The sequence below is a fragment of the Sinocyclocheilus rhinocerous genome, unplaced genomic scaffold, assembly GCF_001515625.1.
Source record: "Sinocyclocheilus rhinocerous isolate Xijiao unplaced genomic scaffold, SAMN03320098_v1.1 scaffold677, whole genome shotgun sequence".
Lineage (NCBI taxonomy): Eukaryota > Metazoa > Chordata > Actinopteri > Cypriniformes > Cyprinidae > Sinocyclocheilus > Sinocyclocheilus rhinocerous.
Genome location: NW_015633185.1, coordinates 1,891,278 through 1,918,293, shown reverse-complemented (window position 1 = coordinate 1,918,293; position 27,016 = coordinate 1,891,278). Strand labels below are relative to the sequence as shown.

Genomic DNA, 27,016 nt, shown 5'->3' with positions numbered 1-27,016 from the left:
ATGTGTACCAAGATTACCTGTATGCCTGTGTTTCCAGAGTCAGAACTCTTCTGGCTGGTTTTGCTAGATATTTCAGAGGATATGCAGTCTTTCTCATGTAGCGTGCTCTCTATAAGGCTGCCTGTGACCCCACTGGAACTCTGTGATGCTGTACCACTCCAGTCCTTGTTAGTCCTAGTGTCAGCTTTCATCTCATTTTTCTGCATTGAGACCCTACAATGGTTCTCTTGAGAGACTGGTGTTGTTGGACTATTGCTCTTATGACTGTCCATCTCCCTCAAGTTTCCCTTTTCTCTGGCTAAGCATTCCTCTTTCCCATGCTTTTGCTGAGCGGTCCAGCTTGATGTCTCTAGGTTAGGCCTTGTGAAATGTCTCCTGCTGCTATTTGGGCTGTCTTTGAGACCTCTGAGTGTCTCATACTGCCTACGCTCATAGCTAGGTGTATGATTGTCTCTTGTGTACTGGGAAGACAGGTGCCGATGCAAAGTCGGGCTGTCCTTCCCTACCAACGGTGTTCTCTCTATCCGTGGGTCTCGTATTGGAGAGGACGGTATTACATCTGATCGGTTCAACCTTGCTGGAGCTGCTGGAGATATACTTCCAATGTGGGGCAAAAGAGGAGTTGTTTGAACAGAGTGGTGACCAGTTTTGACAGACTCTTGTTTACAGTTGTACTCCTGACCAGGAAGGTTGCAATTAGAGTGAGTTTGTGCTCCAGGGCCCTGGAAGCTAGCATAGAGCTGAGGCTCTCTTGAATGTCCCAGCTGGGGACTGTCAGACTTTACTGTGTCTGTCGATGATGGGGTTGGGGTTGGAGACCTCCGGGCTTCCATAAGTATGGAAAGTTTGGTGGCTTCTTCTGCTAGTTTACAAGCTATCTCGGGACTTGTGGCTGGGGATACGCTCCTCCTTCCACTCAGTTGGTTAGCTCTTTCTTCTACCTTATTTTTTGAGTTGGCCAGGTTGAAATTAACTCTGTGGGCTTGCCATGGACTATCACTTATGGAATGACTGTTTTGTTGATTGCTTGATGGTTGAAGTAAAATCATAGCTGGCAGTTCATGTTGAATAGCTGTAGGCTTACAGGATGGTAAATTTGGGCGAAACCTATACCCTTGCACTCTTTGGTTTGAGACCTCCTGAGTGTTGGCGGTTGAGTGTGACATTGTAAAGTAAGCTTGCTTGGCATGGTTAGACAGTTGGTCTGTAGCGTGGCTCCTAGGAATTCTATAAAACAAACTATTCCGCTCATGGTCCATTATTGTTGCTTTAGTGGGCAGGGTCCTAGAACTGCATGGTATCACTGGTGATCCAGACCAAGACCGACAGCGACGCTGATCTCCTCTTCTGACGTCATGACCTCTATCAGGACAGTTGCCTGCCAGTTTTTGCCTTATTTGTGGGGAACCGAATTCTTCCAATGCTCGATGGGTGGCTTCTCTGGCAATGGAGTCTAGAGTTGCCCTCCTAAAGCTGGAAGTACCTATATGTGAGTTCCCCAAACCTTGACTAAGCTGTTTTGAACTACAGTTGTTCATGGATTCCAAGCTGTTGAGCCACACTGGATCACTGAGCCTTATCCTGAGGTGGAGAGGGGTAGCACTCTCCTCCATGGTTCTGTTGAAAGGATTCTGAGGCTTGCTTTGGCACAAAGAGCTATACTGACCCTCTACTGATTTAATTTTAGCTTTTTCAATGTAACTGAAAGTGGCAACAGATCGCCTCCCTTCATTTCCTCCCTTCATTTTAGTTGGGCTGCAAGCTTTACGAGTTCCACTGGGAGTGGGAGGGGCAGTAAACCGTCCTGAGAAGTGAGGTTCCTTCCCAAAGAAGGGGTCACGTTCAGAAGGAGCACACACCAAGTGACATGCATTTCCAGTGGGATCTGTTTGAAAGGCAGACAGTAACTGGTTTATCTCATCATAAGGTAGACTTTTCTGGTGTTGTGTCACCGGTTGGTCTGAGTCATGTCCTGGATGTAGCTGAAAACTTACGGAGTGTCTAGATGTTGATTTACTAGAGGCCAAGGTCTGGGTGCTGCTTCCATCTTTATGCAGGACTCCACGTGGGGATGTCTGGCCATGTGGTGCATTAGGGCCACTATACTGCGATGACTGAAGGATGTCTGGTGCTGTCAACATGAGGGAGTCTGTTTTCGCCACATCTCCCAGGTCTTTTCCTTCTTCATCAGTGACAGATCTCACCTCTACATACAGGTGGAGGATTTTACCTGACTGAGACATGACTGACCAAAATTAGCCTGCAAAATCAGCCTGTCCTACAGCACAACACATGTTCTCTGCAATTGATTAATCATACTGGTCATCTTGCTTGCTCAGGAAGTATATTGCTGTTCACATCTGAGATAGAGTTTGGATGGACTCCAATATCATCCTCAAAATCACCTATAAGAGACAAACAAGAAGAAGTATTTCAACTTTAACATTACATTAACATCTTTTAGAATAGGTTCAGTATGACATTTGTACACTGACCAGCATAACTCACTCTAACATTAACACTAGCAAGCAATATGTTCTAGGTCTACAGTATTTTGAACTCTCATTTAAATTGATATTTATGAAAAAGTTAGAAATCGCACAATAAATCTAAAGCAAAAAAATTGTGAACTAACCGCCTTGGCTCCTCTTGGTTATACTGTACTCCTCCAAAATAAATAGTGTGTTTACTGATGGCAAGAGGATCTATATGTGTGACATTCTAATTAAACATAACATATCCTCGTGACCATAGAACACATAGAACTCCATATAAATCTTTCTCCTGTAATGCATTCAGAAAGGCTTTACCATCTGCATTAGACTGCAATCACCTTTACAAAACCTCAAAGTCAGTTCACATTAAATGAAATAAACCTACTGCATATCTCAATAGCTCAGAAGAGAGACGAGGCTGATCATTACAAAATGCCTTCGAGGCTTCACTCTCTTTGATGCTCATAAGCCAGTCTAAGCTCTCACATGCTAGTCTCACACAGCTGCTTGTGTTCTGTCAGCTCTTGTGAGAGTGGGCAAGTGTGGCTGCGATTGGATGTGTGCCAGGTGTTGCACTCAATTGATTGAGTCGTACGCACCCGGCATCATGACCACCACTGCAGTTATGGGGGAGGAGGCGGGGAAGGATAGAGCATAGATTTCTCTCAGAGACCACACACGTGCTTATACATATGTATGGGAGCTCTCTAGGTCTCTCTTCTCTTTTTCTTACATACACACACACTACAAACACTTCCTTTGTATTTGAAAAACACTATTCATCATATTCACAAACCAGACACCAATAATGCCACAGAGTCAAACTACACAGGCAGGTAGGGAGACTAACACTTTAAATAACTCTCAGCTCATAATTGCAGTCAGTCTGAATGACAGAAGCAGAGCTTTTGTACGTGAATAGCAGATTTTCACATTCAAAGCCCTTACTTACTGCAGTCTTCCTGCAGTGCTTTAGCTGAAATGTATTGACTATACTGTATGCCTAGTAACGTTATCTGTTTTACATGTTCCAAGGTAACCTGTAACAACTTGAAATCGATCCCCCTTTAATTAACTTGTTTTAGGATCAAATTCCTTAACAAAAAGAACATGCCACATTCATGACAAAATATTGTCAGATGTTTGTTAAAAATTTGTTAGAATTAACTACAAATATATGTAGATATAGAAAGACTATTATTTTGTTTCTAGTGCTACTTTAATATATTTTTAAAATACTAAAAAATTAAAATAAAACTTTTTGGTAACAGTTTACATTAAGGAACACATATTCACTATTAACTAAAAGTTCTCCCTCAACGAACTCCTAATTTGCTGCTTATTAATAGTTGTAGTAATTATGTTTAGGTATTGGGTAGGGTTAAGGGATCTGGAATATGGTCATGCAGAATAAGCCATTAATATGTGCTAAATAAGTACTAATAAATAGCCAATATGCTAATAAGCAGCTAGTTAATAGTGAATAGAGTTCCCTAATCTGAAGTGTTAGTTGTTTTTGTTGTTGTTTTTTAACCCACAAATTTGGTGATTTTCATGATGAGTACTAATTATTCTGCTTTGCAACTACTGCAAAAATCTTTGAAATGAAACCTACAATTTTAATTATGGAAAAAAATTTAGCTTTCATATCTTTAATATTCCCAAAGAGTATGAAGAGGTATATGGTGTAATTTTAAGTTTTGTTTGTTTTGTTTTTTAAATATTATAAATCCTACTTACTGTCATTCATTGCAAAGCATGTTTAACATGTTTATTAATTATTTTGACTTTCTCAGCCATTTAAATCATTGGTGTACTATTTTATTTCTGAAATGTCAGAAAACGTCAAAATTAGCTAAGGAAATTGTTCAAACACATTGTTAATATATGTTCTTTCTGTTAAGCAGGCCATTTAGACCTACTTTTCCTCTGCTGTAGCTAATAGGATTCTTCCAACCCCTCCTCCTGTCCTCACTCCTGTAACTGTTACATGAACACACATAGAAACCAATTACAGTCAAGCCCCTCCCTTTACCTGTTAACTCCCCTCTCAACCGCTCCTTCCCATCCGCTACACTGCAGCAGTGGGAACGCAGTAAATTCCCTCCTTCAGAGACTTCAGAAAAAGAGGCTATTCATGTGTATGAAGTCTCTGTGCCTCCCTCTCTTCTCCACACAAAATAAAAACAGCTCGGGCCTGCCTTACTGGCTCACGCATACTGGATTTACGCCACCCAGACGACTTAGCGCGTCGTTCCCCCCTCCCGAAAACCTGTTTTAGCTCAACAGGACTTCCGGCATACACCCTGTCACTCATGTTCTTAAGACCTACCTCATTCTAAAAAGAAGCCTATCAGGTGCGTCAGCTCTCGGTCTTTTTGCATTTTGCAGTAACACAGTGACAGATGGTAAGGGGGGGGTTGCTCCCAGGTTGGGTGCTGGCCAGAGGGAAAGCCCCTTGTAAATAGATTTATACAGTAGCAGGGGTTGAGAAAAGGCCATTGGGATTACAACTATTGATCTGAACTGAAACAATCCTGAGTTTCAGCAGACACTCTCACAATGTAAAAAAAAAAAAAAACACTTTTGTGAATTTAACATATATTACTGCTAGTAGCTGCTGTTGTTTTGTTTGTGTAATTTTTTTACAATAATTCTACAGCTTAATACAATTATACTTCATAGTAAACAGGAGATGACTGTGATGCGACAGAGCTGTAATGATTAGCTGTGCTTACATTAGAGTAAATTCTTAACTGTAGATTAACTGTAAGTGTAAACATCACTAGGTTGGTGCTTTTTGTTGCCCGCATGCATTTGTGTTCCACAAAAGAAAGAAATACAAGTCTGGAATGACATAGGTGGAATGAAATGATGACAATTTTCATTTTTGGGTGGAATATCCCTTTAAATCTGTGTCTGGGAACCTTTTTTCCCCCCCATTTTTGGTTAATGCATTTTTCAATAACATTTCAATATTAGTAACTTTATTAGGTCCCTAGACAACTAAAAACAAATATGCAACAAACAATAAATAACAAGTTGCAATATGTTATTAATTGTGCAGGTCTTTCACTGTGAGGTTGAGTTATCACCTGTGGAGCATACAGTAAATCCTCTTCAGAGCTCTGTCTGTATGTAAGTGTCAGTATGAGTGAAGAACAAAGTACAGTGCTTACATCGACTGTGTTTATGTGAATATTCGCCAAGGCGGGGATTTTGACATACTTCTGTCAATGCTTTGTTTGTTCCCGACTGCTGCTTTAAATGTTGGAGATCACTTGTGATGCTCATTGAATATAGGCTTGTTAAAGTGTTAAAGTTTTTCATTAGTCTAACCTTGTTGAACACTACATTGACTGCTGTTTTCAGCATATATTACACTATGTTTTGTGCATGCCTAAAGGCTGTGATTTTACTGTACTAGGACCTAAGGCACCAACAGATGAAAATCAAATTAAAGCACAAGCCTGTTTTCTTTTAAATAAAATATAAGGAGAGATATTAAGAATAAAATAAACACATGCCTCTCAATGTAGCTCCTGGCAGTACTCAACAATGTAATATACTAGCAACTTCTAATGAGTCACTCCAATGTTTCATACATTCAGCACAGTATATTGTAAATATATTTATATATATATATATATATATATATATATATACATACAGTAAATATTTCATTGCTAACAGCACTGTGCTTGCTGCCTCAAGAGGATTGTGGTAAATCAGCAAAACTTCCAAGAGTCAAAGCCATGGTCTAATGGTTAGTGCATGTGACATAGTGAGCCATAGTGCTGTCATTCATACTCTCTACCTACAATTTCCTCTCCACCCTTTACTATATACAGTATTTGAGTAGTTGACATGATGTGACAGCACTATCCTGCATTGTGCCATGCAATACTTTTTCTCATTTTAAAAATTTTTAATGTTAATACATTTTTAATATTGTGTAATCATTTTATGACCTTTTTTTGACCTCATAATTGAGACTATATAAACTATTTGTACGTCAAGTCAAGTCAAGTCACCTTTATTTATATAGCGCTTTTAACAATACAGATTGTGTCAAAGCAACTGTACAGCATTAATTAGAAAAATAGTGTGTCAATAATGCAAAGTGACAATAGTAAACACTCATTTTTCAGTTAAAGGCAAAAATGAGTACGTCAAAAAAACTGTAGGTAATTTGTATTTGTATGTTGAAAAATACTGTAGGTAATTAAAAAATAAATATCTTTAAAACACATTACACTGTAAAAATGATTTTTAGAAGTTGTAAATAAAATAAAGATTACTGGATTACATTTTACAAGAAAATACTATTCCAGTTTTTCTACTTGAACATTTCATGTTTAATTCAGTGTGTTACTTGCCATTTCTTTGTAATTATATGTGAAACGTACTAGCAATTTCAGAGTGAAAATTGTTTCGATTTTTTTTTTCTCGGTGTACATAATGTGAAAGTAGTTTAAGAGCAAGAGTTTAGGCATTAACTTTAAGACATAAGAGTGCTGTACAAATATTGTACAACTCGGCTGACCTCCCACAAACACAGAGACACCAGGCACTGGGTAGTGCTGTACTGCATTACCTACTGTGTTATCTGAGAGCTTTGGAAAGAATACTTTACTCAAATTGACTGCTCTTAGACATTAGCTTCTAAGGTGACTGATGACCACAATGGACGTCTAGGGTATACAACAGATCTATGATCAAAAATTAAAGCACATGAGTTCAAATATACATTAATAATACACTATTTTTCTGCAACCACTAAAAGCAAAAGTCTCCACAAGAAGTTACAATTGCAAAGTCAAAACAAACAAGCACAAGAAGCCTAGAATCAATCCAATAGACAATACCATTTGAAGACAGCCTGCAGTAAAATTCCGAAAATAAATAACATGTACACCACACTCTCAAGAGGCTTGCTATACCTACTTTTTAGCATATTAGTAAAAAAACAGAGGGACAAGCAACCTGACATACCTGATGGGTCCAAGAAGAGGTGCAAATGCAGGAGATATTTGAGACTTCATGGTTTCATTGTGCATGTGTGGTGCTGAAGTGGACAGCTCCGCTGTAACTAGAAAAACTTCTACAGCAGACAAAGCAGTCAGTACACTAGTGCCTGTGTCTTTAGGGAGTGCCCGTATCACATTAACAGGGCACTGGCAGGAGGCCCATCTGAGCTTAAGGTGCACTACAACTTTGTCAAGAAGTGCTTTCTGTCTTCTAAAGCTGGATAAACTCAGGTTTTCTGGACAAAATACAAAACTAACCTATTGCCTAATTATATATCTGTACATGTCTATGACATTTTTTATTGAGTAGGTGCCTAGGTAGGGATAGTTCACCCAAAAATGAAAATTTTTGAAAATGAAAAAAAATAAATCTTTCTATTTGCACCACTTTCTCACTTTTCAAGTTTAAAACATCCAGAGAATAATGGGTTAATTGTTACAGTTAATATCCATTGATGCAAAAAGTATTAAATCCTATATTTCTCGTGATAACTACACCAAACTCAATTATATAAAACAGACAGATATACACTATAGAATAAGCTATCTATTACTTATGTAACTGGGAAACATGTATTCAAGCATTTTGAGAAATATTTTTGTTTCTTAGATTTACAATGGCAAGAGGCTGACTGTTTTGGCCATTTATGTCAAAACAGGGATTAAAGATGGGATAAACTGGGCCAGAAAATTCAACACAGAATGAGTGGAGCAAAGCCAGCGTATCGCCATCATAGAAAGACACATTCCCTTTCTGGATATCTACCCAAACTCCAAGTTTTTGGATGGTTTTCCTTACTGCCAGTGGCTTTTCATTTGAGTCCTGACAAATTAGATATTTTCCATTACCATGATAGACGTAGCAGAATGCATTGTTAAAGTCACCGTTGCAATGCTCTGAATCCTGATCTCCATTAGCTGACCCATATGACAGACCAATCAACCAATAGGGTTTCTTCCAGACAGCCACCTCCCAGTAGTGGAAGCCGCTGGAGAATCTCTCCTTGGCCCGGACGCTGTACTGAGAGTTGATGTTTGTTTTCTGTTTCCTCTCTGGGGTTGGTTTCTTACTCCAGTATACCTCCAGCCTGTCTGCTGACACCTCCAACTCAGGGTGTGCTGTTTCTGGGCCTAAACTTATTGCTCTGAGACCTGCAGGTGGAAAAAATTTGATATCTTTCACTATAAGGTAGGATTAATGTCTGTAAAATGTAAGCCTATGTAAGTCTAAGTATGTATTTTGTCATTGGGCATTGAAACACCATACTTACTAGACCACAGCCGCTGAGTGTTCTGAAGGACAACTTCATCTAAGTTATCAACCAGCTGTTCGACTGTCTTCATCTTGTCTGGGGTGCTGTACTCTTGCTCTATCACAGACTTGAGTGGCAATTCCACCTGGGAACTAGATTGATGTTGAGGGATTCTTTGAAATATTCATGGCATAGTAGAGAATTTTTTTAAATTTTTTATTACATTTGCCATTTCAATCCCAATAAAATAAAGTGTTATTTTATGGATATGTTTCTCATAAAGTGCAATTTTTTAAGAGAATGCAGAAAGAACTCACCCTAGTCCATGTTTTTTGAAATGCTGTCAAATAAATTTAGTTTTCTCTTAGTCATCAAATACAGATGAAAAAGAAATAAGGAAAATGTGCACTCAAAAATAAACTTAAAATATGCACCTGGAGAAATACAATGTCATTCTCTTCCTCAAGCAGCGTTTGGCTTGATCTTAGGGCAGCATTAATATCTCTAACACGACCCTCCAGTGATTCACTCCTCCATCTCAGCCACTTGTTGGTGTAAAAGTCTTCTGTTTCCAGAATGGCCAACATCAGTTTCTGATCCTCCTCAATGTGGGCTTTTATCTGGCTGTACTTCTCAACTATTCTGACTCTGTTTGCTTCTGCATTATTCTGCAAATTACCACAAGATGTCAAAAATGTTCAAAGTCCGGTGAACTTATAAGATGACAAAGAAAATGATTTAAATCACAGCATATTTGAAAATCTCTTGCTACACTTTATTTATCAAAAATCATTTCAAATCAAACATATCTGAGAAGTGATGTATACAATACTTTTCTTGTTTTAACTGGTTATTATATGACTCATAAAAATACACACCGACACCCCTGAAAATAATGGCTCCAAATCTTGCAAAGCAGACTTAGATAAATGTTTTCTCTGTTGAAGAAGTGATTTGTTGGTCTCCAACACCTTCTAAAAAACAAGGGATATGTTTCCATAAGTTCTCAATACACTGTTACTTTCCACAAAATTATATAGACATAATAACGGCCCATTAAATGTTATTTATCTATAATAAAAATGTATCTGAGTTAATACATTTTTTTCCAGTTCTATTAATTTAATACAAAAAATACATGAAAATCCAAAAATTACCTGAATACACCTCTTCTATGATAAGCATGTCATTTCTGTACTAAAATTATATTAATATTATATGTAAATATATAAATATATATATTTATATATATGTAGTTTTCACTTTGAACAACTTTTTACTTGATTGTTACACCATTTGATATTTTTGGAGTCAGAAAACACTGACTCTAAGAACTTGACACCTGTGTTTTAAACTACATTTGTATTTTATTTCTATCAATAATATTTTTAACTCATTAAATTAATTGAAATTGAATTACCTTGAATTCTGTGCATGCATCTTGCAGCGTAACAGCTTGATGGTTTTTGTGTGACCCAACTCCAATGCACAGACAACACACAGCAATCTGGTCCTCCTGACAGAAGAGCTTCAGCTCCTCCCCATGCTCCTTACACTTAAAGGAAATCAAGTCTTCAGTTACTTCAATGAGAGAGTGTCCTCTTAAAGCCTCTCTCTGCTGGTGCAGGAGGGTGTGAGCAGAACACAGAGAGGCATCGCAGGTGAGGCAGCTCTTCACAGCCACCTCAGTGTTTCCAATGCACTGATCACACATGATAACAGAAGGTGGCATTTGAGATGATTCTTCCAGCGAAGGTGCTCTTGCAAAGACATCCTGAACTTTTCTTTGAAGACCTGAGTTGATCTCTAGCTCAAGATCAGGAGGAAGGAGGATCTGACATTCCGGACAGAACAGTGGCCCTTCTCTGGATGTTTTTGGGTCATCCATGTTCCAGACCACTTGGATGCAGGTTTGACAGAAGTTGTGCCCACATGGAAGGCGTACAGGGTCTGAAAAGGTCTCTACACAAACAGGACATTTTAGTTCTTCTTCTCGAGCGTCCATGTCAGCAGACCTTCTACAGTCTGTGTGCGGTTGCTCTGCATGAATATTTCAAAGATGAGGTTCAGATTTCAATGCCATTATGTCACAAGTGTATTCAATTACAATAAACTGTGCATGTCTTCTAATACAATATATAAAATATTTCAAAACAACTATGACATTCAGTGATATTCAAATCCTTCGTTTATTCAAGTCTAACCTCAAATACTGAAGAAAACCAAACCAAAAGGCACACAAATGCCTTTAATACGAAATTATGAAAGTGTAAAATTTAATTTTAAAATGTAATTTTTATAATTCCATATTCTCATTCCTTTCATGTTTCTTTATGCATCATTTCACATTTAGACCATTTCATATCAACATTTCTGCAATTGTAATTTCTGTATAGCAATGTACGGCATTAAATAGTCTGTATATAAATGTGCCTTTTTGTGTTTTGGATTACAGTATGCATTACATATCGTACCGTTGTTATGTATTAATGACAATCATCTGTTAACCATTTGAAAGCCCAAATGTATAATTATTATACCTAACATGTATTCTGTTAATCTAAAGCACCTTAAAGAAGCATAAACAATTGTTTGAAACGCACATCACAAAACGTGCTTAACTTACCATGTTGATATTCAAAAATTTGCGGCAAAATCTAGCATTGCTTGTGTTTGTTGTCTTGGTAACTACTAAATTCTTTCCTATAATATAGAAAATGACGATATAACTGCCCGTTTTTCGTTTATACGACACGAGGCTAGCGGAGTGTTAACAATAAACAGGCAGATTTGTTTTCAAACTGTGTAACAAAAACTACAAACTCGACCAATGATCTCACTGAATGGGATGGAGCATCGAATAATTATTTAAGTAGGAATATTTGTGTATATACGTGTCACTTGTGTAAGAACAGGAAAAGCAAAAACAAGGAATAAATTGATAATAAATAAACCATGACTGCATAACAGCAAAAGTAGGTGGCGATATGCACACAGGATGTAACAGGCCAAAAAACGGAAGAAGAAGAAGAAGAATGATCTCACTGACGCTAGGTGGTAGTGTGTCGGTACTGGCGATGTAAATGCAGCAGACAAAAAACAACGATGAAACGTTTGCTTTCTCTACTGTGGCGTTGACTGTACGCGGGAATTTTGAGATCGCAGTGTTTACTCTGCAGAGATGCAGGAAGAGTTGTTTACGCGCGAAATCTGATATTTATAGTCATGTGAAAGCATATGTGAAAATGCTGCAGGAGAATATCTGATTCTGGACGAATTACATTTGAGCCGTAATAGCAGTAGCTATCTTTATATGCAGCTGTCACAGTGATGTGAGAAGTTTTTAAGTTTTGATACCCGTAGAGCTGCTTTGTGATATTGGATTCTCCGAAGAAAAATCGTTTTAGTCATTTTATTCACTTACGGTCCACGATGATTAAGTGTAAATCCAGCAAATCTTCCGTAAGTATTTCAGATTCATTTCTGATGCTTTGTTATTTCATCCTCCGCTATCTAGATGTAAATGGTATCAGCTGTGAAACTCTAACGTTACTTTTTTTTTTTTTTGCTGTTGTAGATGGTCAGTGGAGTTCAGTCAAGCATTTCTGCCTTTTTCGTCTCAAAGGTAAAGAGTAAGGACATAAGACAACAATTTATTGAACTCTTGTAGTTGCTCTTAAAGGGATAGTTCACCCAAAAATTAAAATTCTGTCATCATTTACTCACCCTTATATTGTCCCAAACCTTTATGACTGTATGACCTGTAATATGCATTTTGTTTACCAAATAACTTAATGACAGTAAATGGGGTCTGAGGTGAGGATGTCATTTAAAATTTAATTTGAATTTATAAAAAAAAAAAGTTTTTGTTAAATTAATTTAATATGTTTGCGATGCCCTTTAATTGTAATTTAATAAATTTTTTATGCAGTTACTCGGTATCAATTTATGTTATTTGATAAATATCTTCAGAACCTTCTTAATTGTTTTGTATTTTTGAAATTCAATTTAAAAAGTTATCTGTACCTTGCACGTTCAAGTTCAAAATGGCCACCTGCTCTTATGTTAAAAATACGGTTGACGTCACGCCTCACACTATAACATCACCTTTATGTTTTATCAGGTTTCACCAAAGTCACCTAAAAAAATTGCAGCTGGAATTACAAGAGTCCCCGTTTCATTGAAGACTGGTTTTGTGCAGGATAAAAGTGTCCCCTGCTCTCCAACCCCTTCTGCTGTCCCAGAGACACCTGACAGTCTGAGGAGCGAGAACCCTTCAGACACTTCATATGAGAACCGCTCACCTGTCTCCCGTGGCCTACTTACTAAAGGTGTCAGGGGTAAACCTAGCCTGATGGCACGTAAGCTGATGCAGCCACAGAAAAACAGCAGTCTAGAGCCAGAAGACACTTTTGAGCTTAAGAATGGCGTAAGGCACACTGGCTCTGTGAAGAGGTTGTTGCACAGCTCAGAGAACATCCAGAGTGCAAACTGGTCCAGGACCATGCAAGTTCAGAAACTTCCCGATTGTGACACAAGCTCACCAAGGGCCGATCAAAAGGAGTCTTCGGGAACATTACAGAGAGCATTCTCAAAGAGTCCTGAGAAAAAAAACAAAGCTGAGTCTGTCAGTTTTGAGAGTAGCCGATTGGCAACTGGGCCTTGCGTGAAAATGAATGGAAAAACAAATGGTTTCTCAAAGGTCTCAAAAAAATCCTTTCATCATCTGAGCTTTAGTACCAGTGAGAAAGAGAATTCACTTGCTCTAAACATGAAGCCAGAGATAGACATGAGTACGGTTTCTGGAACAAATGACTTTGATCTTGTGATGTCATATAGTTCGTGGATACAAAATAGATCTACTGAAGAAAAAGAGAGTTTTCTCAACTGTCCATTTACTAAGAAGAGACCCTTGAGTACTGCTGATCTGCAAGTGAAAGACAAAATTGCTGATGGAAAGACTTTGCCAGCCCCATTTGAAGATGATTTTACTGATCTGATTGGTTTGATGATGGCATGGAGCAAAAATCTGAGGCGCCAAAACCCAAGAAGTTCAGTCATGAGTATGAATGTTTTATTCAACCTATCTATGCGCACATAAGTGAGCTTTAGTAATATTTGATAGTTTTAGTGATTTTTGTGTATTAAAACTACTAGTATTATTTTAGGATAATTTACATACTATTGTAGTTTTTATTAATATTTTAAATTAGCTTTTTTATATATATATTTCTATATAAATATATTGCATTTGTGCTTTATTTTTTAACAGATTGTTTAAGTTAATAATAACCCTGCTTTTAACTGATTTCTTTGAATTTTAGAAAAAACAAAGGCATACCAGAGCATGTTATACTGGCCTCTGGTGTTCATAACCGATACTGGGTACTGGATGTACAGGACGTCACCTCATCACAAAGTTGCACGGAGAAGCACTTAACCATCACCTGCTCCAAGACGACACAGTCCAGAGAGGCCTGTATTCTCAAAGATGGCTGGTACAAAATGTTACTTGCCCTACAAAAAAAATAATTTTGAGAGAGTTCTTTCTTTCTGATCGTCTTGCTGATTGTTTTTTTGAACTTTCCAACCTCTTTTCTATAGGGAGAGTACTCCTGTTGCTGTCGGGGACGTCGTTCACTTGGAAGGGAGGTGTGTTTCTGGCTTGTGGACGATTGATAGAGACTCTGGTTTCCTGGTTCTGCTGCCTGACCTGCTGATATCAGGGACCAGCATTGCCAGCAGTATTCGCTGCATGAGGCGAGGGGTGCTGGGAGAGATGTTTAAGGTGTGGAAATGTAATTTTGTGAATGTGCCTTAAAGCATACACTATCGTTCAAAGCTTTGGGGTCAGTAAGAATTTGTTTTTTCTTCCATTTATTCAATTGGTCAATAATTACAGTAAAGACATTATAAATGTTACAGAATATTTCTTTCTAGAACTTTATATTCATCAAAGAATCCTGGGAAAAAATACTATGGTTTCCACAAAAATATTAAGCAGCACTGTTTACATCATTGATAATAATAAGAAACTTTTGTTGAGCATGGAAAATGGATATTCATTCTGAGATTTGCTAGATTATATTTAACAGTGTTAATGAGCATGTACAATTAAATATCAATCTCCAGTAGCGATTATAAGACACACTTTGCCATATACAGAATGTCAACAGTGGACAATACTATGCATTTATGTCTTTCCCTTAATTGATGATTCAAACCTTTCTGTGTTCTTAATTGTTCTTGGGTCAAATTTTAGTGCTTAAAATAATGAAACCGTTTGTGTGTGGTTTTTAAACAGGCATTTGATGGTGGATCTAAGCAGATGTTAAATGGTACCATAGTTCATGATATCTTCCAAAAAGCAGCCATGTCCTCAGATTTCTCCCCAAAAAGGATACAGACGTTTGCTGCAGAGGCCCTAAGAAGCCCCAACTACCTCGGACAAATGTAAGAGCTATCTTGTAACATCGACTCCATCTTTAGAAGCACACTATCTTTATAAACTATGTTTTTACATAGTTTTCAGTTTTTATTGTTTTCTTAGACCTCAAATACAGATATTGTGCTAATACGGTGTTTGACAGCAACAGTTCTCTGTTATGTGCCTTAAAAGGACTGTGTTTGTCTTGTACTTGCTTTAATTAGGTATAGTCTAAAGCTGACCCAGGCTGACATGAGACAGGAAGTAGAAGAATATCTTACCACTTTATCTGAGTGGGCAAAACACTATGTCCACACTTCACCACAGGCTGGACAAAAGCAGCTCACTCTCAAACTGTGAGTGATGTATGTATTTAAAGAAGACTGAGAGCATGGTCTTGTGGAAAATGTTTCTGGCAGGTTCAGTTTTCATATTATAAATAAATGTTATGGTTTGTGCGGTTATTTACTATCAGCCCTAGCGACGGGGCTCTGAGCAAGCAAGATGCCACCTGTAGCATGACAGTCACAGATTTTGTGGACATTGAAGAGAACATCTGGTGTCCACGTTTTGGACTGAAGGGGAAGATTGATGTCACAGCTGGAGTTAGGATTCATCGGAGAGGCAGAAAGCCCACAGAGAGGATTGTGCCACTGGAGCTGAAAACTGGCAAGGAGTCCAACTCCATTGAGCATCGCAGTCAGGTACAAAACACAACATAAACTCTAGATAGGTCACATGTTAAAAAATATCACTATTTATGTCACTACTGAATATCGCTTATTATTTGACTTTTTTTTTCTAGGTTATTCTGTACACGTTGATGAGCTCAGCTAGACGTTGCGATCCAGAGGCTGGTTTCCTTGTCTACTTGAAGACTGGCAGTCTACATCCTGTTGTGGGTAACCACATGGACAGGAGAGGTTGTTTTTTTTTTGTTTTTTTTAATGTACAGTTCAATTAAAAATAAATGTTGTCATCATTTATCTTCAAAACCCAAATTAAGGTATTTTAATGGAACCTGAGAGATTTCTGTCCTCAAACCACATTGATCATAGTTTATATGTGAGTAAAAGCCTAAATGAAATCTGCTCGGCATCGGAAGACTTGGATCAAGCTGTACAGTGTCTTTCTGAACTTTTTGAAGCATGAAACTTTTGAGGTAGTTGACAACAGAGAGACCGAAATCCTTCAGTTTCATCAAAAATATATTTACTTGTGTTTCAAAAATGAATGAAATGGGCTTCTGGGTTGAGAGTGTCATGAGGGTGAGTAATGAATGAAAGAATTTTCATTGTTGGGTGAACTATCCCGTTGAGTCATGTAGTTTCATACAAATGTTACAAATGAGAGGCAATTTACTTGTAGCAATAACAGCGTACTTTGAAATCTAAGACAGGCTTACATCCTGCTTATGACTGTACTGATTTATTTATTTTTTCTATCACAGAGCTGGTTAAAATAAGAAACTCATTGGCCCATCACATCGGAAACAGCTTGGTCAAGGTGGATGGAAGAAGTCAAATGGCCCCATTGCCTGCCATTGTATCTGACAAGCAAGCTTGCAAGTACTGTCCTCAGAAAAGGAACTGTGCAGTTTACAACAGGTATTGTTTTTCTCTCTTCATGCATCATCTTCTATTACAGCATCAAACCGAGTACTGTAATTCCATTGAGCTTCAGCTGAAATACATAATTTTGTGTAGAGCTGTAGAGAGAGATCCCGTGGAGAACTGTAGTGAAAATCCACAGGCCTTTGTGCAGTCGGAGAGCGAGCACCTCAGCCACGTGCACCTGCAGTACTTCAGCCACTGGCTGCTACTCTGCACGCTGGAGGCTCTCACCATGGAGAACAAAGGAGGTCGGCACAATATCTGGCTTCAGACTGCCCAGCAGAGGTGGGTGTTTTTATAAAATAAGACTTTTACAATACTTTGTGTTAGTTCACCCATCATTTACTCCCCCTCATGTCACTCCAAACCCATTCAGAACACTTTTGTTCAACTTCAAAGCACAAATAAAGATATTTATAATGATATCTAGAGATTTCTGTCCCTCCATTGTGCATTCAAGACAAACGTTCAAGCTTCAAAAAGTTCAATAAAGACATAATCCATATAAAACAAGTGATTTTTATATGAATTTTGAAGAGACACGTTTCTTTTATATTATATGAAAAAAAGCCTAAATTAAATCTTATAACATAATTGTGTCTTTAAAGACTTACCGGTAGTTTTATGACTTTGTGTTTTTATTTATTTATTTATTAATGCATTTCAGACCCTAAGCAGATTAACAGTTTTTGATTGAATTAAAGGGTTAGTTCACCCAAAAATGAAAATTAGCCCATGAATTACTAGGCATCCTAGGTGTATATGACTTTCTTCTTTCAGACGAATCCAGTCGGAGTTATATTAAAAATTGTCTTTGATCTTCCAAGCTGTTTAATGGCAGTGTTGCAGTTCATCAGTCCAAAAGAAGAGAAATAAAGAGCATCCATCGACAAGATGCGCGTTAAATATCGCATGCGATTTATCGTGCAGCCCTAATCCATAATAAAAAGTGCCTCACACGGCTCCAGGTGATGAACAAAGACCTCCTGTAGTGAATCGAAGTGTTTTTGTAAGAAAAATAACCATATTTAAAATGTAATAATCACTTTAATCTAGCTTGCGCTCACTGTTGTAAACGGAAGCAGCTCCGGGCGGATGATGTAAGACGTCGGCGTTGCGCATGCGCCGCTCAGAAGTGACGAACACGGAAGCGCAGTGGAGAGATTAAAACAAAACAACGGTCTCTAATTAGAAGTACAAAACGAGGATTTGTAAAGAAGAATGTCAGAAGATTTCGATATAAGCCAAGAGGAGACTGGTTTTCCTTTGCTAAAGTAAGGAAACTTTGCTTCCTTTGCTCCTGTAATACCGGAAAGTCTGTCCACATCCCAGAGTGAGATCCAGCCGAAGCTCTGACCGGGGACATGAAAGTGACCGTCATGCCTTACAACCCGCAGAGAGCAGAGCATGCTGGGACATTATATAGCTCTGTTCCTTACACCATCAGAACAAATCAAGTCAGCTACTGTGATAACAAAAATACATTAAAGGAAAGAAATAATAAAATTAACTAAAGCAGATTAAAATTTATTGCATGAAAACACACACACACACCTATGGTTTGCACATAAGAAAAGTTAAAATGAATGAGGTCTGTAGCTTACAAAGTGAAACATACAAGACATGCCAGTATACTTAAAAATGTCATTCAAGTGTTTAAAAAAATACCGCCGACGTCTTATATCATCCGCCCGGAGCTGCTTCCGTGTACAACAGTGAGCGCAAGCTACATTAAAATGATTATTACATTTTGAATATGGTTATTTTTCTTACAAAAACGCATCGATTCGCTACAGGAGGCCTTTGTTCACCCCCCGGAACCGTGAGAGGCACTTTTTATTATGGATGGATGCACTTTATTTCACTTCTTTTGGACTGATGCACTGCAACACCCGCTGAGTGCCATTAAACAGCTTGAAAGATCAAAGACAATTTTTAATATAACTCTGACTGGATTCATCTGAAAGAAGGAAGTCATATACGCCTAGGATCGCTTGAGGGTAAGTAAATAATGGGCTAATTTTCATTTTTGGGTGAACTATCCCTTTAATTGAATACTTTTAGCCTTAATGAATGTCTCTGTTGCATCCCTGTTCTTATGTTGCTCATTCTCAGGGAGAAAAGTGGTGGCTGCGTGGGTAACATGCAGTTAGATAGAGACGTCAGCGTCCTATCTGATGGTGTATATAAGCACAGCTTTGTGAGGAAGGAGGGCAATCAGACTCTCACTGGGCTGATAGTGGGCAACAGGATTGTGGTCAGTGATCAGGACTCGGTGCTCATAGGCCTTGCCACAGGATATGTCACGGAAATAACTATCAGTGGAGTGACTTGCTCTTTGGACAAGTAAGTCTCTTGCAGATGCTTTTCATAATGTTGTTCAATTTGTTATTCATTTTACCTGAATTTGAAATATTCAAGTGTACATCAAAGCTTAATTTCACATTCATATCATTTCCAGAAACCTTTCCAAGTTTTCCTCAAACACAGTTTTCCGACTGGACCAGGATGAAGGTGCAGGGGGTCTTAGCACTCATCTAGGAAACCTGTCTATGTTAATGGAAAACACTCCAACCAGGTCTGATCATCCTTTTTTTTGTGCTTTTGTATTTAAATGTCTCCCTGGTAGTGTTTTTTTGTTCTATATTAAAAGCTAAATATGTATAATTTTCTGCAGTGAAAGACTGAGGGAGTTGATTGTGGAATTCAGGCCTCCCCAGTTCATTGTCAGCCTCAGCAGTGTTTTGCCACGAGACGCCAAGGACACTGTGGCCAACATTCTGAAAGGTGTGTTCAGACACTTCCTTCTCCTGATAATCTCCTCTCATTGAACCATAATCTCACTCTTTCTGTAGTGAGTTGCTGTGAAACATGCCCTTGATGTATTCATTTGAATAATAGAACTTCTCTGTTCCTCCTACTTAATGAGTTTTAATCATGTTGCCTCTCAGTACTCAACAAACCTTAGAAACAAGCCATGAAAAAAGTGCTGCTATCCCAAGATTACACGCTTATTGTGGGAATGCCAGGTACTGGGAAAACTACCACCATTTGTACACTGGTAAGAGCTTATTTTAGAAGCCAGTTGTGTTTTAGATAATGAACAGCTATATTCGTTTTCTTGCCACTGCAAATGTGGGCATTTTCATCTTAAAGGGGAGGTATTTTACATTATACAGTCTGCTGCAGGGAGACGCCTTTAAAGCTCTGGAGGTCAACACTGTGGACAAATACCAAGGACGTGACAAGAGCATCATCATTGTGTCCTTTGTTCGAAGCAACCCTGAAGGCAACGTAAGTGGCCTTCCTCCTGAATTTAAACAAACTAAATATTTAACATTTAAGCCAATTAACTGTTCATTGCATGTGTTAAAGGGGAGGTATTTTACACGCATAACTTTTTCGTCCTTGAAGTCCACTTATACTGTTAATCAAGTTTTTTTTCCCCCCAGAAACGGTCATAATTTTGTTTGCATGACTTTTTTCACCCTCTTTCTGACCCGTAGAGTGAAACTGACTTTGTTTTGTTGTTTCTACTGGTTTCCATATACAAAGGAATATTAATCTGACATTTATTTTGCACTTCCTTATTTTACAGGTGCGCATACTCCATGCTTGTGGCTTCAGTGTACTTCTGACTAGCTACACCCACTCTGCTGTGGACAACATTCTCTTGAAACTGAAGAGGTTTAAGATCGGCTTCCTGCGACTGGGTCGTGCTCAAAAAGTGCACCATGATGTCCTGCCCTTCACAGAGGAGTCATGTCGGGCCAAAGGGATCCAAACACTAGAAGAGCTGGAACAACTGTACAACAAAGAAGTAAGACACATTACAATCATAAATTTTAAATATTACAATTTAAAATAACAGTTTTTTTATTATTGTAATATATTTTAAAATGTAACTTGTTCCTGTGATGGCAAAGCTGAATTTTCAGTCTTCAGTGTCACATGAACCTTCAGAAATCATTCCAATATGTTGATTTGGAGCTCAAGAAACATTTATTAATATCAATGTTGAAATGTTGTGCTGCTATATTTAAAACATCAAAAGAATTCTATTTGAAATATAACTTTTTGTAATGTTAGACATCTTTACTGTCACTTTTAAACAATTTCATGTATACTATGACATGTAAGGGATAATGTTCAATCACTGATTGCTCCGCATTTTGAAAATCCAAATTGTCTTGTAAAGCTCACCCCATTTTTCTTTGTAGCTGATTGTGGCCACCACCTGTATGGGTGTAAAGCACCCAATATTCAGCCGTAGACGCTTTGACTTCTGCATCGTGGATGAGGCATCTCAGATCAGTCAACCCGTATGTTTGGGTCCGTTGTTCTATGCCCAGCGCTTTGTCCTGGTGGGAGACCACCAACAGCTTCCTCCTATTGTGCAGAATGCTGAAGCCAGGTAGTATACTTCTGTCATCATTCAGATGAGTTTTGTGAAAGATTTTCATGTTGAGCCTTTGAATGCAGCTTGTGTTTTTAATATCAAAACTGAAGAAGCCAAAAACCCAGTTACACCATCACCATATTATTACCCATTATTTTACCACAGTCTTATGTGAAATTTAAGAATTGCTCTAATTTTTCCCCAGAACCTTGGGCATGGATGAGAGTTTGTTCAAACGTCTGGAGCACCACAGTGATGCAGTTGTTCAGCTGAATGTGCAGTACCGAATGAACAGGTGGAGTTACACCAGTCAGACATTCAGGCTAGACCTATGTGATTGTTAAATGGAAAATAAGTAATCAATATGTAAGTTGTTAATATTAAATATCTCTAAAATAGGCATTTAAAATTCATGTGGAATACTAATAGGTGATTTTTTTTTTCCCCAATACATTTTTGAGAATATTCACAACCACCAGCTCTGCAGTTCTTATACTTGCTGTTTTCCATCCTGCAGTGCGATCATGTCCCTGAGCAATGCTCTGATGTATGAGGGCCGACTGGAGTGTGGCTCTGAGAGGACGGCAAATGCAGTGCTGCAGCTACCCAGTAGAGCTCAAGTTGAGAAGGAGCTGGACCTGTATGTGTGTCAGCCACAGTACAGTGCTTGGGTCCAGGCTGCGCTGGAGCCCAATAGTCCTGTCTGTTTCCTGGACACCTCTGAGGTCAGTCTGACTTCCTTTTTTCTTAGACTTTATCTAATTTTGTCTGTTATAGAATTTGCTTCATTTGCTTTTGAAGCGTTTTTCAGCAATATGTACTGTACCTTTCTTCAGGTTCCCGCCCCTGAGACATTGGAAAAAAGTGGCATCAGTAACCACACGGAAGCTATATTGGTACAAGCCCTTGTCACTTTGCTGCTCAAGGTCCGAACATGCCATTTGTTTTGAAACACATTGAAATCAGTTTTTTTTTTCCTGTACTACTTTAAATTAAATTTTAATTTTAAACATGTTGTAGGCTGGATGTAGAGCATCTGATATTGGGGTCATTGCTCCGTATCGACAACAGCTAAAAGCCATCTCCAGTCTGCTGCAGGGAGACGCCTTTAAAGCTCTGGAGGTCAACACTGTGGACAAATACCAAGGACGTGACAAGAGCATCATCATTGTGTCCTTTGTTCGAAGCAACCCTGAAGGCAACGTAAGTGGCCTTCCTCCTGAATTTAAACAAACTAAATATTTAACATTTAAGCCAATTAACTGTTCATTGCATGTGTTATGTGATTGATTATTTCATTATTCTGTGGTGTCAAATCATTTTTCAGCTGGGAGAGTTGCTTCAAGACTGGCGTAGGCTGAATGTGGCCATCACTAGAGCCAAACACAAGCTCCTCATGCTTGGCTCGGCGCCCACCCTTCGCCGGTATGCACCACTAGAGAAACTTCTCTGCCACCTTCAACAGGAAGATATGATATCCTTTACAATTGTTTACGAATGAGAATCTAATTGCAGGTTCATGCAGTGACTTTTTGTCACTCTGTCATTGAAATTAATAAATAAATTTACTTAAAATTGTTACAGCTGTTTAAATTTAAAAATTACTTAAAAAAAAAAAAAAAAAAAAACTTTTTTTTTTTTTAGTGAAACTGAATTGTTGAAATTCTCCTTAATTTAAGTCACATCTTCCAGCTGCCTGCTGCTGCCCATGAGGCACTACCTGGGGTCCACTTGTGATTAAAACAAAAACCTCTTCTGATTCATAGTGTACGTCACAAAGATAATGCTGTGAAACAATATTTAAGTGAAATGGAATACATAAGCTTCAGACTAACTGTAGACATCTTTTTTTGTTTTAATGATGGATGTGAATTTTAATAATAAATCAGTGCTGACAGGCCCTAGTACATAATTTACACTCATGAGTTTTTTACCCAATTAATTCTCACTACCTTATGTTGCATATTTTTAAAATTCATTAGAGTTTTATCCATGCAAGTGTGCGTTTTATATATTTAAGAATTTAATGTTTTTGTTTAATAAAAACCTGCAGCAAATATTACATTCTCTTTTTTTGCCCCCCACTGAATACTGTTGACCACTTAAGAGACATAAATAAAAAAAAGTTTGCAGGTCTGTGATTTTGCACTTTATTAAATGGCACATAACTTATAATGCACCTACACATTAATGCAGAGCCATTAAATGCACTTGATTTCCATCAAAACCACAAGTTGTTTTAGTCACAGATTATTGAAAGAACAAGTGTTTCTTACTTTTCAGGTAAAAGAGCACTGCTGCTGAGGCCAGTGTTGCATGTCCACATAGTGGAATCTCACTTGTGGGAGTAAACCAGCGTAATCCAAACCTTGAAGATAACAAAAGACTGTCTTATGTAGTGTAATACTTACATTCTCAATAAGACATACTGCAGCAGGATTACCTTTGAAAGGCACATTGGTAAAAGCATCAACAGTAAATACTGGAATTTCCATTGATTATAGTTCTTCAGCTCTAGTTTTTTTTTCTTTTCTTCCTTGCACCTTTAAAGTATTTTTAGAGCGGTATTTGAAATTAAGTTAGACTTTGACCCTAATGATATAAAAAGCTCAGATTAAAGGTACAGACTCAAGATTTCAAAATGTCTTTTTAAACAGACTTTTTACTGTTATGTGATCTGTAAAAGAGAGTGGAAGAGATAATGCTAATCTATCATTTACATTTTTTTATATATATATATTCTACACTAAACCAGTTGCTGTATTGTTCTTTGTTGATGGCATTTGCATTTCACCTATTGGTATTTTCTTGTAAATACCTTTTATTGTCTTTGAAAATGTGTAGACTTTATTATACAATCTAAATGAAAAGGCAGCTGGTAGCCATCCATCAGAGCAGCTGCTGGGATTGCCCTGCAGGATGATCAATGCCTGATGAGTGATGTTCAGTCAACCATCATCTCTGATCTCTCGCTTCAGTTTCTCCCTATGACTGTAACCCTGGTTTGCTGCATCCTGGATCAGTATCAGAAGATCTAGCCTTACTCTGCCCAACAGACAATTTTATTAATATTCTGCAATAAAATGTATAAAACATCCATTCAGATTTACAAACTTTTAAAACCAAATAATTTTTATTCTATTTTGCCCATTCAGTGAATGAAACATCAGAAAATGGACTTATTTCCATTAAACTACTAACACATTCAGTGAAAAGGTTTTATAGGTTGTCTAGATTTTCAGAGTTCCCTGAAGAACGATCTGTGCCTGACCACTGATGTTGAGTCGACCATCATCCCTAACCTCCAGCCCCAGCTCTCCCCCACGACTGGAGCACTGGTAGGCTGAAAAAACAAAATAGGACAGAATAGAACCTTATTGTGCATTTTATTTAAGCTTTTTGAGAAACGGTTTAATTCAGTCATTCATGTGAACTAATGTCATTATGAATTTCCTTTGATTCACCAGTGCAGGAAAAAAAAAAAAAGGCCTTTACCCAACATTTTCTTTTTGTTCAGCTTTTCAGACCAGTAGGCAGCAAGAACTGTATGCGCAGACCCTTTGAGAAATAATTATTAGTCTTTTAAAAGCACAAAACAAATTCATATGAAAATTATGATGACTATAATTGTGCATTTCCATTTATAACCTATTAGAATTCATGGCTTTACATTAAAACATGGAACCTTCTACAGATTTCTCCTCCTGTATTGTAGGGTGCTGCATTTTGAGAATGATGTGATAATTTCAGCTCACCACAGACTGGATCTTCAAGGATCCCAACCCAAGGAGCAAAGTAACGGGAATAGAAGTCATATCCAGGTTGTGCGGTTGGAGCTCCCTTCACTGTAACAATGACACCTTTAATCTTCCCAGTGGATTCATTTTTCAGCAGAGCTTCTGCTTCAGGCTTCAAAGATGTTAGTTCAGATCTACCAACAACAAACATTCAACAACCTTGCTTAATGATTTAGATACAAAAATAAACTGCCATTTTAGACAGAATTACCAACATACTATTAATTCTTGTCTTGACTGTTGCTTTAAAAATGTACTTGACAAACTTGCAATAAATTAATTAACATTTTCTTCCTTGTTATATTCAGCCTCTGTATGTCCAGCAGTACCTGTCGCATGTGTCAGCCAGACGAATCATCAGTTTCCTTGTGGTTGGACTGTAGCACACTTCCTGAATGGGTACATCTCCTACTACGGCCTGAAAATGCACATAAATGCTTGTTTTTCCCTTTGTCGTATTAAAACCCTAAATTACTTGCTGGCTAACTTACTTTCAAAAGATCCTTGATTTCATGTTGATCCTGCAAATAAAACAGACAAAACTCAATAGATTCAGACCAAGAAACACTACTGTATTAATCATGAGAGACTATATGAAGGAAGGGTCAACAAGATGTGCTTTGGTCATACCTGGGGGTTTGGTTTGTTTAAGGGAAAGTCCATTATTAGAGATTCTTCATGCTGGCGCACATAAAGATCCCCACTCATAGTCTCAAACACCAGTACAGGGTTGACATTTTCTGTGTGATGATATTGTGATTTTAGAATAGTCACAGTCCATTGTCTTTGGTAAAAGATTAATTTAAGAACAAGTGTTTCTTACTTTTCAGGTAAAAGAGCACTGCTGCTGAGGCCAGTGTTGCATGTCCACATAGTGGAATCTCATTTGTGGGAGTAAACCAGCGTAATCCAAACCTTGAACCTTTCAAAATATATCAAAACCAAAAGCAGACATGTAAATCAGAGTTGTTTGAGTATTTCAACATGCATCTCAGCAGCAGAATACCTGAGGAGAAATCCATAGAATTCCGTCTTGTGATGAAAGCAGTCTCTGATAAATTCATCTCAGCAGCAATGCTCTGATAAAGATCATCTCTCAGCTCCTGGATGTATTACAGAGAAACATTTCACATTCTGATCTTCACAGTTGCTAACATGTTTAAACAATCAGAAACTAAAAAACATAAAACTATCTTGTGCAGAGTAATACTTACATTCTCTATAAGACATATTGCAGCAGGATTACCTTTGAAAGGTAAATTAGTAAAAGCATCAACAGTAAATATTGGAATCTCCATTGCTTCTGCTCTAGAGTTAAACAGCTGTAACAAGTTTGATGTTTTAGCAAGTCATAGTCCAGTGCTGTGAGGCTTGCTGAGACTTTGACCCCAGTAGTGTAACACCCCATTTTAAAGTTACAAGCAACACGATTTCAGAATAGTTTGCTGGACTCATATCATTGAGTGTTAAAGCTCATTAAGAAAACAGTTGAAATTAAAACTTATAGTAATTCATTAAAAATAAGATAGGGATAGGAATCAGGGTCCCATTTAGTATTAGGTGTCTTTAATTACTTTTTTCACTAATTATTACTGGATGTCTCCATGTTGTATTGCAAAACACTTTTATGACTACTGAGGTGGAAGACTGGCAGAATAAAGAGTGAGTTGAGGGGAAGGAATGTAGGGTTAGCAGTGTAATTATAAATGTAATTACACAAATGAATGTCATGTAGTTATGCCGGTGGTTTTTTAAATGTTAATACTAAGTAAAATGTATGTACACAATAAGTGCATTGTATCAAGTGATTCATTAAAACTTTAGTAGGCTACATAGTTAAAAGACACTTGATGATCTGGAATCAGTTGCCATACTAATATTTGCATAGTTGCATAGTTGAATTTTTCACTGTCAACACAGGCAGTGTTAAATTTAATTTTCTTTGCATGTTGATGAATCATTCATAACTATTATTTGGGGGGGGGGGGGGATAGTTCTAATT

At 37.8% G+C, this 27,016-nt stretch overlaps 3 protein-coding genes across 4 annotated transcripts in view; 1 reads left to right on the top strand and 2 right to left on the bottom strand.

Moving 5' to 3' along the window:
* Positions 1-4,705, bottom strand: part of LOC107743558 (uncharacterized) — a 28,487-nt gene extending 23,782 nt beyond the window's left edge. The window contains exons 1-2 of one of the 2 annotated variants that reach the window (XM_016556832.1): positions 4,531-4,705; positions 18-2,405 (exon numbers count right to left, since the gene is read on the bottom strand). In XM_016556832.1, coding sequence (XP_016412318.1) covers positions 18-2,243 — 2,226 coding nt within the window. In that variant the 5' untranslated portion in view covers positions 2,244-2,405; positions 4,531-4,705. Of the gene's footprint in view, positions 1-17; positions 2,406-2,635; positions 2,676-4,530 lie in introns of those variants that run through there. The other variant, XM_016556833.1, reaches the window with a different exon arrangement.
* Positions 4,706-11,843: 7,138 nt separating this feature from the next.
* LOC107743557 (DNA replication ATP-dependent helicase/nuclease DNA2-like) lies at positions 11,844-23,258 on the top strand. The gene is given in 23 exon segments (XM_016556830.1): positions 11,844-12,240; positions 12,356-12,403; positions 12,902-13,841; positions 14,103-14,276; positions 14,383-14,566; positions 15,083-15,231; positions 15,430-15,561; positions 15,681-15,909; positions 16,011-16,128; positions 16,656-16,812; positions 16,912-17,103; positions 18,934-19,164; positions 19,280-19,396; positions 19,496-19,605; positions 19,770-19,879; positions 20,417-20,638; positions 21,039-21,232; positions 21,423-21,512; positions 21,735-21,942; positions 22,054-22,143; positions 22,238-22,420; positions 22,545-22,691; positions 22,901-23,258. Coding segments are annotated over 21 exon segments (3,138 nt in total). The 5' UTR covers positions 11,844-12,240; positions 12,356-12,403; positions 12,902-13,794; the 3' UTR covers positions 22,955-23,258.
* Positions 23,259-23,912: 654 nt separating this feature from the next.
* Positions 23,913-26,381, bottom strand: LOC107743620 (phenazine biosynthesis-like domain-containing protein). Its single transcript, XM_016556951.1, has 9 exons — positions 26,229-26,381; positions 26,021-26,117; positions 25,838-25,936; positions 25,645-25,754; positions 25,506-25,535; positions 25,344-25,432; positions 24,973-25,148; positions 24,713-24,775; positions 23,913-24,560 (listed from the first exon to the last, which is right to left on the bottom strand). Exons 1-9 carry the CDS (start codon positions 26,310-26,312, stop codon positions 24,448-24,450), a joined length of 861 nt encoding a protein of 286 aa, XP_016412437.1. The 5' UTR covers positions 26,313-26,381; the 3' UTR covers positions 23,913-24,447.
* Between the last annotated feature and the right edge of the window lie 635 nt (positions 26,382-27,016).

Bases quoted from the DNA above. Each gene is read 5' to 3' on its own strand.
- LOC107743620 (XM_016556951.1), bottom strand. From the start codon at position 26,312: ATGGAGATTCCAATATTTACTGTTGATGCTTTTACTAATTTACCTTTC. The intron at 26,118-26,228 runs GTAAGTATTACT...TAATACATCCAG, and splicing joins CAATATGTCTTATAGAGAAT to GAGCTGAGAGATGATCTTTA. The intron at 25,755-25,837 runs GTAAGAAACACT...ATCATCACACAG, and splicing joins AGTGCTCTTTTACCTGAAAA to AAAATGTCAACCCTGTACTG.